Genomic DNA, 14,896 nt, shown 5'->3' with positions numbered 1-14,896 from the left:
AGATGAATAAGACATTGTGCATGCCCTTATGGAGCTTATAGCATAGGCCAGACAAGTTATTCTTGAAGGAAAAAGTATTTAAAGCACTCATGGGAAAAGCCAGATATGGTCAAGTTTTGCTGTGCAAATGGTTTCCTCCTAAAGAACAGATTCAAATTTTTAGACCAGTAGTTACCACGAGGTATAGAATATTGAAATTAATACTTCATGGTAAAATAAAATACTTTTATTTTTAGAATGTTTAAATTTGAGAATAGGCACCAGATGGTCAAGGTTAGGGTACTGAGATAAAGCAGGTCATGTAAGGAGCTGGCCTGGAATTGTTACAGGCTATTTGAGTTAGAGCAGTGGTTCAAAGAGATTGCTGGCCCCCCACACCCAGTTTCTGATTCAGGTCTTCAGTGTCCAGTTTCTAACAATTTCCCCAGTGATGCTTATGTTTCTGGTCCAGTGGTACAGAACTACTGAATTAGAGTACAGTTTAGGCAGGGATAAAATTCCTTAAGAGAAGTGTTCTATGTTTTAAGATATTGTGAAGAATATGGAGGCAGGGTAAACCCTTATCATGACTGTTATATATGGAATGTACACTTGACATTCTATGGTCTTTTGAGCAAATCACCAAGGACACTCTGTATTAAGTTCAAAGTACAATACAAATGGGGCCTGGCTCTGTACCTGGTTACCAAGTATGTATACAGGTGAAACTTTCGTAACCACCACCTCTTACTGAGACACGTTTGGACATGTGGCTTTAAACCTCTGTTGAACAGAAATGAATCTGCCATTATATAATTTTCTTATTTGAAATTATGACAGAAAAGCCCACAACAAAGTTAAAAACTTTATCCAAGTGACCATTGAAAGCAGGATTCTTATTATGTTTTGCCTACTTTCTTCAACAAACCTGGTGTCCTGTAATGAGCTACCCAGTGTGAGGCACAGTGCATACTAACATTGATTGGTTGCCAAGGAGACTCCACTGCCACCCTGGACAAGCTCATGTTTCCCCTCTCCCTTTCTGCTAAAAGGAAGGGAACTCATGGGTCAAAGGCAAGATGCTAGGGAAGTAGAGGCTATAGATCCAGTCTCATGATAGAGATGTGAAATTAACAATAAGTTCTCTCTATTCCATCCGTCAGTAGCAAAAGTACTTGAGTTCAAATGATAGCTCGAGGTTTTACTCTTGAAGGAAAATCAGCATCCAAGAAAAGAATATCCTTCAAGCTTGCAAAAATCCAAGGGAAATGGCATCTACCTGCCAGGTCCAAACGTTTTCTATCCCTGGCTTCACCTGAGTCAGGAGATTATCTTAAGAGAAACTCTGCTATTCTAAACAAAATTGTCCTTTATAGTAACCCCCAATCACAGGTAAGGATAGTTTTTTCAGGGTTCCAAACTTTTGGACTTCTAGAAACTATTTATTGTTTCTCTTCCAGTACTGTGCCATTGATTCTTGCATGAAATTCTGGAATGCTGGCTCTTCATGGCTTTCCTCTGTAACTGCAAGGAAAAAAAATTCAATTTTTTTAAAACTCTCCCGATAGGTGTATTAGAGCTGCTGTCACCCATCCATCAGAAACAGTACTCTATTTCTAAGAAATAAGTGTTCACCCCACCCAATAAGGAAATATCTCCCAGAAGCATCCTCCATTTATCATGTTGCCCCAAACATACAATTTCATCTGTAAGTGGGGAGAACACCTTCCTGATGAAGTACTCCCAAGTATTTTTATCTAAGAGAAATGAAAACGTATGTCGACACAAAGACCTATTAATGAATATTTATAGCAGTTTTATTTATAAGCGCTAAAATCTGGAAACAACCCAAATGTCCATCAGGTGGTAAATGGATAAACAAATTGTGGTACCTCCACATAATAGAATATTACTAAGCAATAAAAAAGAACACACTACTGATGCATGGCAACGACATGGATGGATCGCAAAAGCATTACATCAAGTGAAAAAAGTCAAATGTAACTTAAATACTGTGACTGCAATTACATGACATTCTGGAAAAGGCAAAATTATAAGAACAAAAATTAGATCAGTGGTTGCCAGGAACTAGGTGTGCGGGAAGGGAGTAAATTAAAACGGGCATGAGGGAACTTTTGAAATGGTGGAAGTTTCTGTATCTTGATTAGATAGTGGTTACAAGACTATATATATATATATGTATATATATATGTGTATATATATATATATATATATACACATATATATATACATATATATATATATACTTCATGGTAAAATAAAATACTTTTATTAGCATATATGTACATATGCTAAAACTCATCAAACTACCTTAGCCACCCCTCACCTCTGTGGTCAATATCATCAGTGTCACTGTCTGCTCCCTCATCCTCTTCATCCAAGGTTCCTCGAGTCAGGATCAAGTCAGAAGGGTCCCGCACAGGAGATAAGCTGTCTACGGAGAAAACACCAGTGGCATGTCATGAACACATGCCTCCTCAAAAGGGGTGGTTTTGAATCAATAAGTAACTATGATGATAAATTTGACAAGATGAAAGTGATCGTGATAAAATGCAGGCTCTTCTTACCTCTTCTAAATGTATTGTTAGAACCACTTAACATTTCTATAGTAGTTTAGTTCACAAAGTGCTTTCACCATCCCAATAACCCAAGAGGCCTCATTTTTAAACTGAGAAAAACAATTCTCAAGTGGCTTATCTTGGTAGAAACGTCATTCGTTTTTACTAGCTCACAGCTCAGAAGAGACTATGGTTATTCTCATGAAGGCTAAAGACATCTGAGCAGATTCGGTGTGCTGGTGAGTCAAGGGAGAAAGTGTGGAGCACTGAGAAAGCTTCCTAGTGGAAATTAGGTTCAGAGAGGATCAGAAGAAAACAGAGGGTGAAATGTTCTAGAGTAGAGAAGCCAGGGCACTACTCAAAAATAAGAGGCGAAAAATGGAAGATTGAATTTACTAATAGAGGCAAACTCCCTACTCAGAAAAACTGAGTAAGAGCTGAGCTCCAATAATCAGGAAAAAGTCTAATCGGGTATTCCTAGGCAGGGGATTCAACCTGTGGGGGGATTGAGCTCCATGAGAACCTAAAACTATGTCCAAGTATCTTAAAGCCATGGGAGGACATGACTACCCTCTCTTTAGGAGCCTAAGAGGTTAAGAGGGCTCAGCTGGAAACAAAGGTGGCTAACAGCAGCAACATCAAGGGACACAAATCTCAAGTGGCCTGTGGCCCTGAGAAAGGATGATGACGTGGGGTGCTGGTAGTCAATGCTTCATTCTCTGCCCAACTAAAAATTACACAACTACACTTGTGATTTTCCTCAAATAATTTACTGAAATGCCCTCCAACCTTCAACAGGTTATGTGAATGCAGCAGACCCTTTGCAACAAGAGATATAACAGTTGCCACTTCATGTATTCATGAGTGATTCCGAAGGACCACAGCACACAGAAATTTACGTTGCTGAAGTACGCAACAAGGATGGTGCAGGCGAGTTCACTCAGTGAGCCCAGCCAGTTCCCAGCATCTCCTCCTCCAAGGGCTCTGCTGTTCTCTGTTGGATATCAATGGCTTTCATGAATAGAACTTCACTCCTTTAAAGGCCAGTCCATCAATAAGTGTGGTGGGTAGGAGTGTATATATTTAAATGAGCACCAGCCTAGAAACCCCGAGAGAATCAATGATAAAATAATTCAAACAATTAAAATAGTAAAGTAGCAGAATAAAAAGACTAATGTATAAAAATGAAAAGCCTTCATATACACGAACATAACCAGTTGGAAGATATAATCGTTCAGAAAAAGCCCATTTTCAACACTAACAAAAAAGAAAATCCTTGGAATAAATTTAAGAAATAAGCCAACCCCACATAAGGAAAACTATCTTGAAAGACACAAAGTGGGTCTTACAATATAAACATATCTTTTGTTCTTTGATAGGAAGATTCAACATCATAGAGATGTCAGTTCTCCCAAAATTAATTCATGAATATAACACAATCCCAATAAAAATACCAAAAAGCTTTTTTTTTTTTATCAAGCTAGAGAGTTCCACAGCTCATATGGAAAAATGAGCATGCAAGAATAGCCAGGGAAACACTTAAAAAAAAAGTTGAAGGGGGACTAGCCCTTAGCAGATATTAAAACATACTATAAAGCCTGTACATAATTAAAACAGCATAGTATTGGCACACAGTCCAGAAAATAAAAGAGGTAGGCCAGAAATATACCCAAGTACACATGGAATTTTAGTGTATGATACAGGTAGCACCTTAGATCACTGGGGCAAAGACAGACTTTTTAATAAATAGTGTCAGTACAATTACTTATGAAAAAGGTAATATAGACATGTTATCTTACACCATACCTAAGAAAAAACTCCAAGCATAGAAAATGAAACCATACAAGTACTAGAACATGAGTGAATTCCCCTTTAACAGAGGTGTCAGTGAAGGGTTCCCAACTATGACTCAAAATCCAGTTGCAATAAAAGATAAACAAATTTGACTACATTAAAATAAAACTTTTTCATGACAAATAACACCATGAACAAAGTCAAAGGACTGTTGACAAAGGGAAGAAAATATTTGCACCCTGTATCACAGAAAAATAGACACTATCCCTACTACATTAACGGGTATTAAAATTAGTGAGTGAATATTTGAAAATTAAAAGTACGTTTATATAGTCTCAAAGCATCAACCCAAGAAAATACTTATTACGAAGGGAAAAATAACAACTTTACAATGAAAAACCGTGGCAGACACCGCTTCAAACAAATGATCAAAGTTAACATCATCTGCAATGGGATGAATCAACATCATGTGCCTCCTGATATAATAACCTATGGACAAAACGCAACTTCACTTTTGTAAAGATCTGCCAAAAATGCACCGGAATTGAACCATGAGGAAACATCTGATAAACCTAAAGTGAGGAACGTTCTGTAAAATAACTGTCCTCTATACTTCAAAAATGTTAATGTCACGAAATACAAAGAAAGACTAAGGAACCGTTCCAGATTAAAGGCAAATAAGTATTAAAAAAAAATTAACAAAGTAGACATCAAGTATCTTCCCAAAGTAAAGCAAAAACTACCCGAAATATATATATATATATATATAATGTAATACACACAAATGCAAAAATATACATACACACGTATCAATGTAAATATGGATAAAGTGGTAAATGTGGTAAATACAAAGACTAAAGAACCATTCCAGATTAAAGAAGACTATGAGACATGACAACTAAATGCAAGGCAGAGCCAGATAGGTAGATCTAAAACCACATTTACTTTATCCTTTTCTCTTTCTCCCTTAATATCAATATTTTTTAATAACTGTACCCCCCGTTTAGTTCCTAACACCAAGGACCCTCTAATACCTGTGGCAGTCCCTGTGTCCAAGGCTACAGAGCCCATGTCTTTCCGGAGGCGTTCCAGTTGTTCTTTCTGCTGCTGGCTCTGTGCACTGGCCTGTATACAGAGAAAAAAATATCATCATATTCAAAAAGGAGCCCAAGTTAGATGCCAGACTACTAACTGGAGATGACCAATTATACAAATAGTAGAGACTAAATATAATGGCTCATGGGGGCAGAAACACTGAGCATTGTAGGCCCAGAATAGCAGAAATTCAGGCTCAAGGGCTCTGCAGACTGAATTAGAAGTTTCAGAAACTGGACACAAAAGAACCCTCAAGCAGTCATAGAAGGAAGGCTCAATAAGAAGGAGCCCAACACAGCCGATGGGGATGGGACACCTGATCACTTGGGATAAGACTTGTGAACCACCTCTCTGTTCCTTAACAAAATTCTGCAACTAGCCTTTAAATGGACCTTGGAGTGGGAGTGGGAGTAGGGCACAGTAAGGGCTTAGCACATATAACAGGAAAAACTTGATTTTTAAAACTTCAAATAAAGAGAAGAAATATCAATAAAGGGCCTTTCTGCATTCAGACAGCATACATAGAAATTTACAAACTTAAATTAAGAAGTATCTCAAAGATATACTGATGACCAAAACAAAAGCAGGAGGATCAGAATAGAGTTTAAGGGTTTGTTTTTTTGTTTTTTTGGTTTTTTTTAGTGACCCTAAAATATACAAACAGCCTTTTAACTTACCAGTGATTTCTTCAGACGCTCATATTCAGGACGATATTCCCTGGAAGAAAAACACTTTCTAAATTCCCGTGCTTAATATTAATAATCTGTTCTGCCCACCTCCACATCACTTCTATTTTCCTAGGACTCTGACAATGAAAAAAGATCTTACTTTTCTGAACATCAGACATAACAAGCATTACTCACTGAGATTCTATCCCTATGGAATTAAAAGCCAAGGTGCCTGCCCTCACCCTGAAACTAGAAAAAAAGAAAAAAGTGACTGCTGGGCTGGAAAGATTAACTTGACTGATGACTGATGAGCTTATCATTCTTTTGGATAAATATCTGAGATAAGCAAAAGAAGCTAGGCCTGTTAGTTCCAGAAAGCCCAATATATAATTTTGTGGTTTAGCAGGGCAACAATGAAAGCATAGAAAACAGTCTAACCCAAGGCTTTGATAACACACTCTCCAAAAAACTCTTGTCTGATGAATAAAAATAAAATTAATGTGTCTGAAAACCACGATGTGGTTGTTAGGATCTTGCTAAGTATGAAGCCAAAGGAGCAAGCTAGTCAGCAGCCAAGTAACAGGCTATGGGCCTAAGGACAGTATCCACGTGCTCGGACTCTACTTTCCTTAGGTAAATGGAATTCCAGTATTAACCACGACAACAGCTGTAACAACCATTTATTAAGATATATGCTGACTACGTGTCAGCAACTGCACTAGGTGCTTCAGATGTTTTCTCAAATAGTCCTCACAGCAACCTTAGCAATAAATGCTATTATCCTTGATCTACAAATCATGAAAACTTGCTAAGGTCGCTCATTTATTAAGTGGAGGAAACAGAAATCCGACACATGCCTGTCTGACTCCAAAGTCTAAGTTCTTAATTGGGGGTGAGCCCGTGTGGCAAACAGGCCAAATCAAGCCCGCTGCTTATTTTTGTAAATAAAGTGTTACTGGAACGCAACCACACACAATCATTTACAAATTGCCTATGGAAGCTTTCATGCTACAACCGTGGAAGCAGTAGCAACAGAGATCGTGTGGCCCACAGAGCCTAAAATATTTTGGCTTTTTACCAAAAAAGTCTGATGACTACTGCGCTTAACCATTCAATACAGTGAAGATGTTATACTTTTGCTTCTAAAAAAAGTTACTGGGAACTCATTACCCCTAAGTGTGGTCAGATCCAATACATATATACATGACAAATATATACGCTATGAAAATCAAAAAGCTTTGGCTGGCAAAACTGCTACATTGGAATTGTGAGTTACTAAGAATGTCATCAATAAGATTTTCCTCTATCCTCACCTTTCATATTCTTCTGCAGCACTAGTGACTTGCATGAAGAGTTCATCTAAGCCTGTACCCAGAACAGCAGACACACCCACCACCTGTCAAAAGCAACATTAATGCCACTGAAGAAACAAATGTATATTTTTAAATGAAGTACATTATATTGTTCAAATGTCATAAAATCTTCATAATAAAAGAACTTTAGACACTTCAAGAAGTCTCTGGCAAAGAGTAAAGCTAAAACAAAACAGCATGCCTACCCAAACATCATGGAAATAAGTCTATGGAAAATAGAGAACTAAAAAAGAAAGATAATTAGAACTGAAAGAGTAGCAGGACTTTTTATCTATTCTCTATCAAATCAAACCTCTGTCTGCTCTCTATAAAGATTTGCTTGGGCAATTAACATACTCTCTGCTACCCATACCCACTTTGGTTATACAAACCTTCCCCTTCCTTCAAAACATACCTCTAATACTATATCCTCCAGAATCTCTTATTTCAAAAGTGACATTTCCTCTCACCACCATCAGGCCCAACATCCAATCTTTCTTAAGGTACTTACCACCATACGTCATGTTTCAATTCTGTGTGTAGCCTTCTTTTCTAACTACACCATAAAGTCTCTGAGAACAGGATCTCTATCTTATTTAACTTTTAAACCTCCAGTTTTTCATAGGTAATGCTTTAAAATTTACTTTTCAAAAGGTAATGAACTTCTTTTCTAAGAAAGGTTTAAAGCCAGCCCTGTGGGTTAAGAGGTTATCCTGGAGACACTGTCAGTATGAGCAAAAGAGAAAGCTTACCCTGAGTGAGCTGTAAAACTCATCTAATACCAGGCTCATTGAACGAGTTAGGTTACTAACATACGTAGTCTCTTGATTCAGGGCATCTTGGAAAGCCTCAAAATCTTGCATCCATTCCACTGCAAAGCTGTGATCAATGATGTCAGTCTGTACCAGAGAGAAGTCAATTATCAGCAACTAGAGATGAGTTTAGATAACAAACAATGGACAAAACAAATTCTTTTAAGTGGTGACAGCAAAAGGCAATTATTCATATATTTTCTTTCTCTGCTTCCCCCATTTCCTCCTCCACTGCAATAGCCACAGGAAGCCAAGACTTTCTATAGTGTAAATAACTAAGTGAAGATATGTGTTCCCTTGGATGAAGCAAATCCTTCACTATCCACTGCCAAGCGACCATGGCCACAGTGGAAGCCAGCATCTTCCAGGCCCTGAAGTCAAGTAGTCTCTTTTATCCCAGCCATCAACCACCAAAGAAGTTTTATTTTTGTTCATTTTGCCACTTCCAATAGACTAGCAGTTCCATTCCCCCTTCCCCTCCTTGCACGGTCTTGATTCTGAAGGATAACATAAATGCTATGATTGAGGGACTGCTCTATCTAGGCTAAAATAACTTTGGATGAAAGTCAATGATAAACAGTCATTTAATCTGATTGAATCTTCTTCCCCAAAGCGATCATGACTTGGTTTTAGTTAAGCTTGATCTGCTCTCCGACATCTGAAATAACCCTTTTCACCTACCCAAATCTTTCAATAACACAAGGTTCTGATGAAAAAAAGATACAGTATTGAATCACAACAGTAAGGATCCACTTACTTTATTCATGACCACAATGAAAGGCAGCTTGGTTTTATACAAGATGCTGAAAATCAAACAACATATTATTAGTAAAAGCACTTAAGCTCTTGTTTACCCAGTGTCAGTCTGTTGGGACTGAGTAAAGAGAAGGGGGGTGGGTTCGGATTCTAAATATAAGTAACCCTTCTTACACAGCATGTATTCTCCTCTCCCAAGAGGCAAACCATCATCATCATCAAGCAAACAACACACACACATACTCTTTCTTGGAGTAATAACGCTTTGCTACTGATCCTGTTTTCAATGTGTGTTTGTTTGTTCGGTTGTTTGTTTTTGCCAAATAATTGTCTTATATGCTGTCAGTCATCAAACTTTTTTTTTATTATTATTATTTATTATTATTTATGCCTACAGCACCTGGTCTTCCTAGGTGGTCTCCCATCTAAGTACTAACCAGGCCCAACCCTGCTTAGCTTCTGAGATCAGACATCGGGCTTGCTCAGGGTGGCATGGTCGTAGACCATGGGGCATGGCTCCACTGAGGCACAAACCCAGGACCTTCTGCGTGTAAAGCAGACGTGCTAACCACTACTCTATGGAACCATGTCCTCAGTCATCAAATTTTGATCGGACTAGGATTTCCTGAATCTATTTAGAAGGGACATCCCTAGTTATATGGGAAGGGACAAATGTGTTGGTGATGACTTTTGTGTATCCCCAAAATCAAATTCTCTCAGCTTTAATGATATGCCTTGCTTCTGGGTTTAATGCACTAACATAACCTAGAGTGAGGCATGTCCTTCCTCTCTTAATGTCACCACACTTGGGACAAACCTGTGTGTTTTAGAATTATCAATAAATCTTTTTATTCATAATTTCTCATTGTGTTATAATTTCACACTACCTAACACAGAAAAGGGATTCTATTCTATTTAGACTTAAGTTTCATTCAACTGACAGTAACTACCAGAAGATTCATATTCGTACACCGTCTATCTCTGTAGCAAGCAAGGGAGGAAGATGAGAAGATGCTGACAGAGAATGCCAACAGCTTGTTTTCCCTTCTGACTCCTCCCCAACTTACAACCACTAAGCTGTGGGGCAAATCTGAATGAACACAAATCTAGGGGATAAGCACTCAGTGCTCAAAAACAAACAAGAAGACAACTCAAAAACATACCTTGATATAATATCATGCCCACCCTTAATCAATTACCTGCAGGCATAGAGCATATTGGACATGAAGGTCACTGGGTTGGTACTTCTCGATGTGTCCATCACATAAATGACAATTGTTGGAAATGAAGATGCCTAAAGCCACAACATAATCCAAGCCTTAGCCAGAAGGTACATCACCTGTCCCCAAGCTTTTCCTACCTTCCTTAGCAAAAGAGAACTTGAGGCAGAGTGTATAAAGCTTCTATAACTCCCACATAAGGTCCCAGGCAATAAAAAGATGCTTATCCAGTCTAGTTCTCAGTAACAAGTCCTACAGTACTCACCAGGGCCTCACTGATGATTGTCCCAGAAGCTGACCAGGTGAATACTTCAATCTGTCCAGGTGTGTCAATCAAGACATATCTGTGTCAAGAAAGACCATTAAAGAAGTATTACACTTGTGCAATGCTGAAAATATTCCGTCACACAAAACACCAAAATTAGAATAACCAAAATTAGAATAACCTCTTCACATTGCCAATTCTAACTTCCTCCCACTGCCTTTAAAATGCATACTACATTCCTCTGGCTTTGTTCGATATCCAATATTCATGCTAATGGGCAAAAGCAGCAGTCCATAAATTATTGCAAATGATCACGAGGAAGCTGTGATAGTTACAGAAAGACACTGCATTAAAAATGAAAGGGAAAACCAGAATGCAAATCTCTTGGGAAACCATCTGATTACCTAGGGGCGGGCATGGGGAAAGGTGGAGGGGAGGGAGGGATGGAGGGATAGGGGAGTAATAACTACATACAGGGTTTCTTCTTCGGTGATGAAAATGGTCTAAAATTGGTCATGGTAATGGTTGCACAATTCTATGACTACACTAAAAGTCACTGAATTGTGCACTTTAAAAAGGTGAATTGTATTATGTGAATTATATCTCAATAAAGCTGTTTTTAAAAATGAACAAAGAATTTGAATAGACATTTCTCCAAATATATACCAATGGCCAATAAATACAGGAAAAGATGTTCAACATCATTAATCATTAAGGAAATACAAATCAAAACCACAGTGTGATACCACCTCACACCAGTATGGTGGCTATAATCAAAAACAAAGATATAACTAGTATTAATTGACAAGGATGTGGAGAAATTGGAACTCTCATGCACTGCTAGTAGGAATATAATAAAATGGTGTAGCCAGGAGTTAGAAGAAAGGCAGAATAGGGAATGACTGCCAATGCATATGGGGCTTCTTTTGGGGGTGATGAAAATGTTCTGAAATAGATAGTAGGGATCAATCCACGATTTTATGAATATACTAAAAACTACTAAATTGTATAAAGGAGTGTACTTTATGGTATGTGAATTTATATATCAATAAAGCTATTTTTTAAAAAACTACCTTTAGTATGATCTCATTTTTATAAAACACCTTATCCATTCCATCCATCTGACCTTCTATTTATGTATATATGCCTAGATACATATAGAATGATAGTCACTGATGATGATGATGATGATGATGATGATAATTAGTTATTTCTACCAGAAATCTCATGGGTGATGGCTTCATCTTTTCAGTATTATGTATGGTTTGAATTCTTTATAATGAGCATGTATCCTTTTTTACAAAAATCTTTCTTTAAAAAAAAAACATTAAAATTTTAACAATTAATTGTAGGTAATGATAAGAACAAATATTTTATTTTATATTTTGATACTTTTAAATTAAAAAAATTATTTTCTCTGTATTATGTAAATATATCCATTTAAACAAGAGTTAGAAAGGTGTTTCAGAGACTTTAATGCCAACATTATGGTTCCCCAAGAGAAAGGAGGTAGATAACTGAATTTGGACAGTTTCACAATATCTAAGAAGCCATGGGCAAATAACAAAGTAATTGGGGGTGGGATACTACTAAATTTAGCTCTATAGTGGATAGCAACTTAATGATTTTCCCGCCTATTTTTATTTTCACTTCTGAGTTTCATCTCAATTGACACCCTTTCAAAACTTGATGCTATCCCAAAATCCTTCAAAAAGCCTAGAAATGTGTCAGCTACAGAGTAATTAATGGCGCAAAACTAAAATCACTCACTTAGACATGTTCTGGGCCTTCTCAATAAATTTCATTACCTAAAAGAAAAAGACGCCAATTACATCAGGATCCAATTTCAACACAAAATCACAAGATCTTCTCCAGGGTGGCCTGCCTCATAGACACCATCAACTATTGAATCTTCGTGTTCTTAACTTTAGGGCACCAATTAATAAACTTACTGAACCAAAGAAACATAGCCACATTAGAAGCACTGCAACACCCTAGAGCACAGTGCAAGAACCAGAGAAGCTGAAGACTTGATCTGCTACCTTCAAGTCACTTCTGCTTTGGCAAAATGTTAATAGCCTGTCTCATAGAGTGACATCAAGGTAAAAAAAAAAAAAACTGATTATAAAACATTCTTAAAACACTCTTACAGAAGAAGAAGGTGATAGAGAAAATCTAAATGATGACAACTTTGTCACAAGTTAAAAGCCCCATTATTTTTCCATTCCGTGCCTGCTAGCCCATCTCACCAACCCACAACCCACTCTTTACCGTCTCTCTATTCCATCCTCAGGCTAACACTACGAGCCAATAACAGATCAAGAAACGAACCCAGGTCTCCTGGATTTTTGTTTTATTGGCTCTCATGAATATCAAATGTGAAGTGTTTATAACATTGGTCATGCTCTCATAGCCTATTTTTCTATCAAAATTATTTTCTATATTTATATCCAGTTCTATTGCTCTTCTTTCCCAATGTTATCAAACCAAGGCATTGAAGGTTTTTACATAGTCGTACCTGTACAAGTAAAAACAGACAGACATACCTGATCAAATCTAGTAGCAAAGAGATTGAGTGAGGTCACTATGCCGCCGTTGGGCCCAAGTCCATATCTAGACACTAAGTTGAGGATTTAAATTGCTTACAGATCAATATAGATGATAAAGCTTATACCTAGGATATCATTCACACAATCTACGTTGTATTAGTGGTCCATTAATGAATATTTGCAAGCTAATCCTTGACTAGTATATACCACACAACCTAAACTTCATAGGGAAATTTATCATTTTAGAGATGGCCAGACAAAATGAAGAAACTAAAGTGAGCAAAACATAATTGACAGATGCATCAGGCAGTGACAGCCTTTGGCATTAGCCATTAAGATCCTCTATGTAACACTCCTTGCTCTGATCCTCATTAATCAAGCAACCTGCTGATTATAATTAGTCTTCCATTTCATGCAGTAATGTACTAAAAGTTGATTCTACTGAACCTACTAATTTCTGAGTTTCCCAGTCTGAAGAGGCGGTGACCAATGGATTTATCCTCCAAGGCAATACTACTTTCTGGAACCCAAGCACACTACCAGCCAGCCTCTCATTCTCTGAGCTCTCTAATTACAACAGCCTGCTGTCTGAGAAGATGTTAAGAAAACCGAATCACATGTTGAAATAGTATTTCTAATCACCTACAATACTTATCCCCCACATCCATCTTCCATCCTAATAAAATTACTTTAAAGCAACCAAATGTTTCTGCTAATAAATTTCACAAGGAAATGCAAAAACACTCTTTGAAGCCACAAAATACACAGATGGTAACTAGCCAGGGATGAGTCAACAAATAAGGAGATGTAAAAAAGGATACTGTTTCATCACTTCTTTATACTTCACAGTGTCACGAATATCTGGGGATGGGGAGGGGAGAGAATTAACTGGAATTTAACACATATGAAACAACATAGCATAAGACCCTCCACCAATAATATTCTAAGCCAATAGGTCTCTCAAGTCATCTCTGCTTCTTCTGGGAAAAAAAATAAGTTTCTCTCTTGGCATCTGAGTTGCTTTCCAAATTTTTTTTTAATTTTAATCATTTTAGAGTCACAGATTCCTCTTAAAGTCTAATGATAACTGGGAATCTCTCCCCTAAACAATGTACATATGCATATATATGTATATTTTCCCATGTAACTTTGAGAGTGGAAGATAGGTTCCTATAAATCAGTAAGTGAACTACTACACAAAAACCCTATACTCTAACTTTGAGAAAAGAAAATTTTAAAAGTGTATGTATCAGAGCCTTCTGAATGGCCTAGAAGCGAGAGGACTTTGTGTCACTTCATTTTCCCAACTAACAATAGCATGACACCCTCGGGTCAGAAAGGGGGAAGAAATAACGCTGAGTGGTAAGCGAACACGTTTAGGAAAGGGAGAGAAGTAAATAAAGAGAAAATACGAATAAGCGAGAGGCCAAGTTTAAAGATTTTGGTAAAGGCAAAGGAAACGAAAGTAGATGGTTTAGAAAAAAATAAAAGCATTGAAAACTGGCAGGCTGGAGGCTTTCCATTCTGAGGCATTTTATAGAGAACTGGCACAGTTTACTTACCAATATTGGCAGGAAAGGGAACTTCATGCACAGCTGGGTCCAGGTTGATCACATAAGGTGGAGAGCCTTGGCTATGCAGGTGTCCTGTGAGCCTCTGTGGCAATATAGGGAAAAAGACTGAGTGAGACAAAGGAAGCATTATAAGGGGACAAAGAACATTTCCCTCTATCTGAAATATTCGCCTCCAACATTCAACTCAGTTGAAATGCTAACTTTATTACTCATTTCAGAACCTCCACTGCTCTTGATCACTTATACTTGTTTT

The 14,896-nt window shown here is 37.5% G+C and overlaps 1 protein-coding gene and 1 pseudogene across 4 annotated transcripts in view; both read right to left on the bottom strand.

Annotated features, from left to right (window-relative positions):
• Positions 1-204: 204 nt before the first annotated feature.
• Positions 205-14,896, bottom strand: part of GPN1 (GPN-loop GTPase 1) — a 16,781-nt gene continuing 2,089 nt past the window's right edge. For all 4 annotated transcript variants that reach the window (XM_015588171.2, XM_025045811.1, XM_006910341.2 and 1 more), the window contains exons 2-14: positions 14,632-14,725; positions 13,891-13,930; positions 13,067-13,133; positions 12,291-12,328; positions 10,521-10,599; positions 10,235-10,329; positions 9,037-9,082; positions 8,220-8,366; positions 7,429-7,511; positions 6,125-6,164; positions 5,387-5,477; positions 2,327-2,434; positions 205-1,503 (exon numbers count right to left, since the gene is read on the bottom strand). In XM_015588171.2, the coding sequence (XP_015443657.1) occupies positions 1,418-1,503; positions 2,327-2,434; positions 5,387-5,477; positions 6,125-6,164; positions 7,429-7,511; positions 8,220-8,366; positions 9,037-9,082; positions 10,235-10,329; positions 10,521-10,599; positions 12,291-12,328; positions 13,067-13,133; positions 13,891-13,898 (888 nt within the window). In that variant the 5' untranslated portion in view covers positions 13,899-13,930; positions 14,632-14,725 and the 3' untranslated portion in view covers positions 205-1,417. The remainder of the gene's footprint in view (positions 1,504-2,326; positions 2,435-5,386; positions 5,478-6,124; positions 6,165-7,428; positions 7,512-8,219; positions 8,367-9,036; positions 9,083-10,234; positions 10,330-10,520; positions 10,600-12,290; positions 12,329-13,066; positions 13,134-13,890; positions 13,931-14,631; positions 14,726-14,896) is intronic.
• Positions 9,424-9,539, bottom strand: LOC112478582 (annotated as a pseudogene).

This window comes from Pteropus alecto, unplaced genomic scaffold, assembly GCF_000325575.1.
Source record: "Pteropus alecto unplaced genomic scaffold, ASM32557v1 scaffold61, whole genome shotgun sequence".
NCBI lineage: Eukaryota > Metazoa > Chordata > Mammalia > Chiroptera > Pteropodidae > Pteropus > Pteropus alecto.
This window is presented reverse-complemented; position numbering and strand designations above follow the sequence as displayed.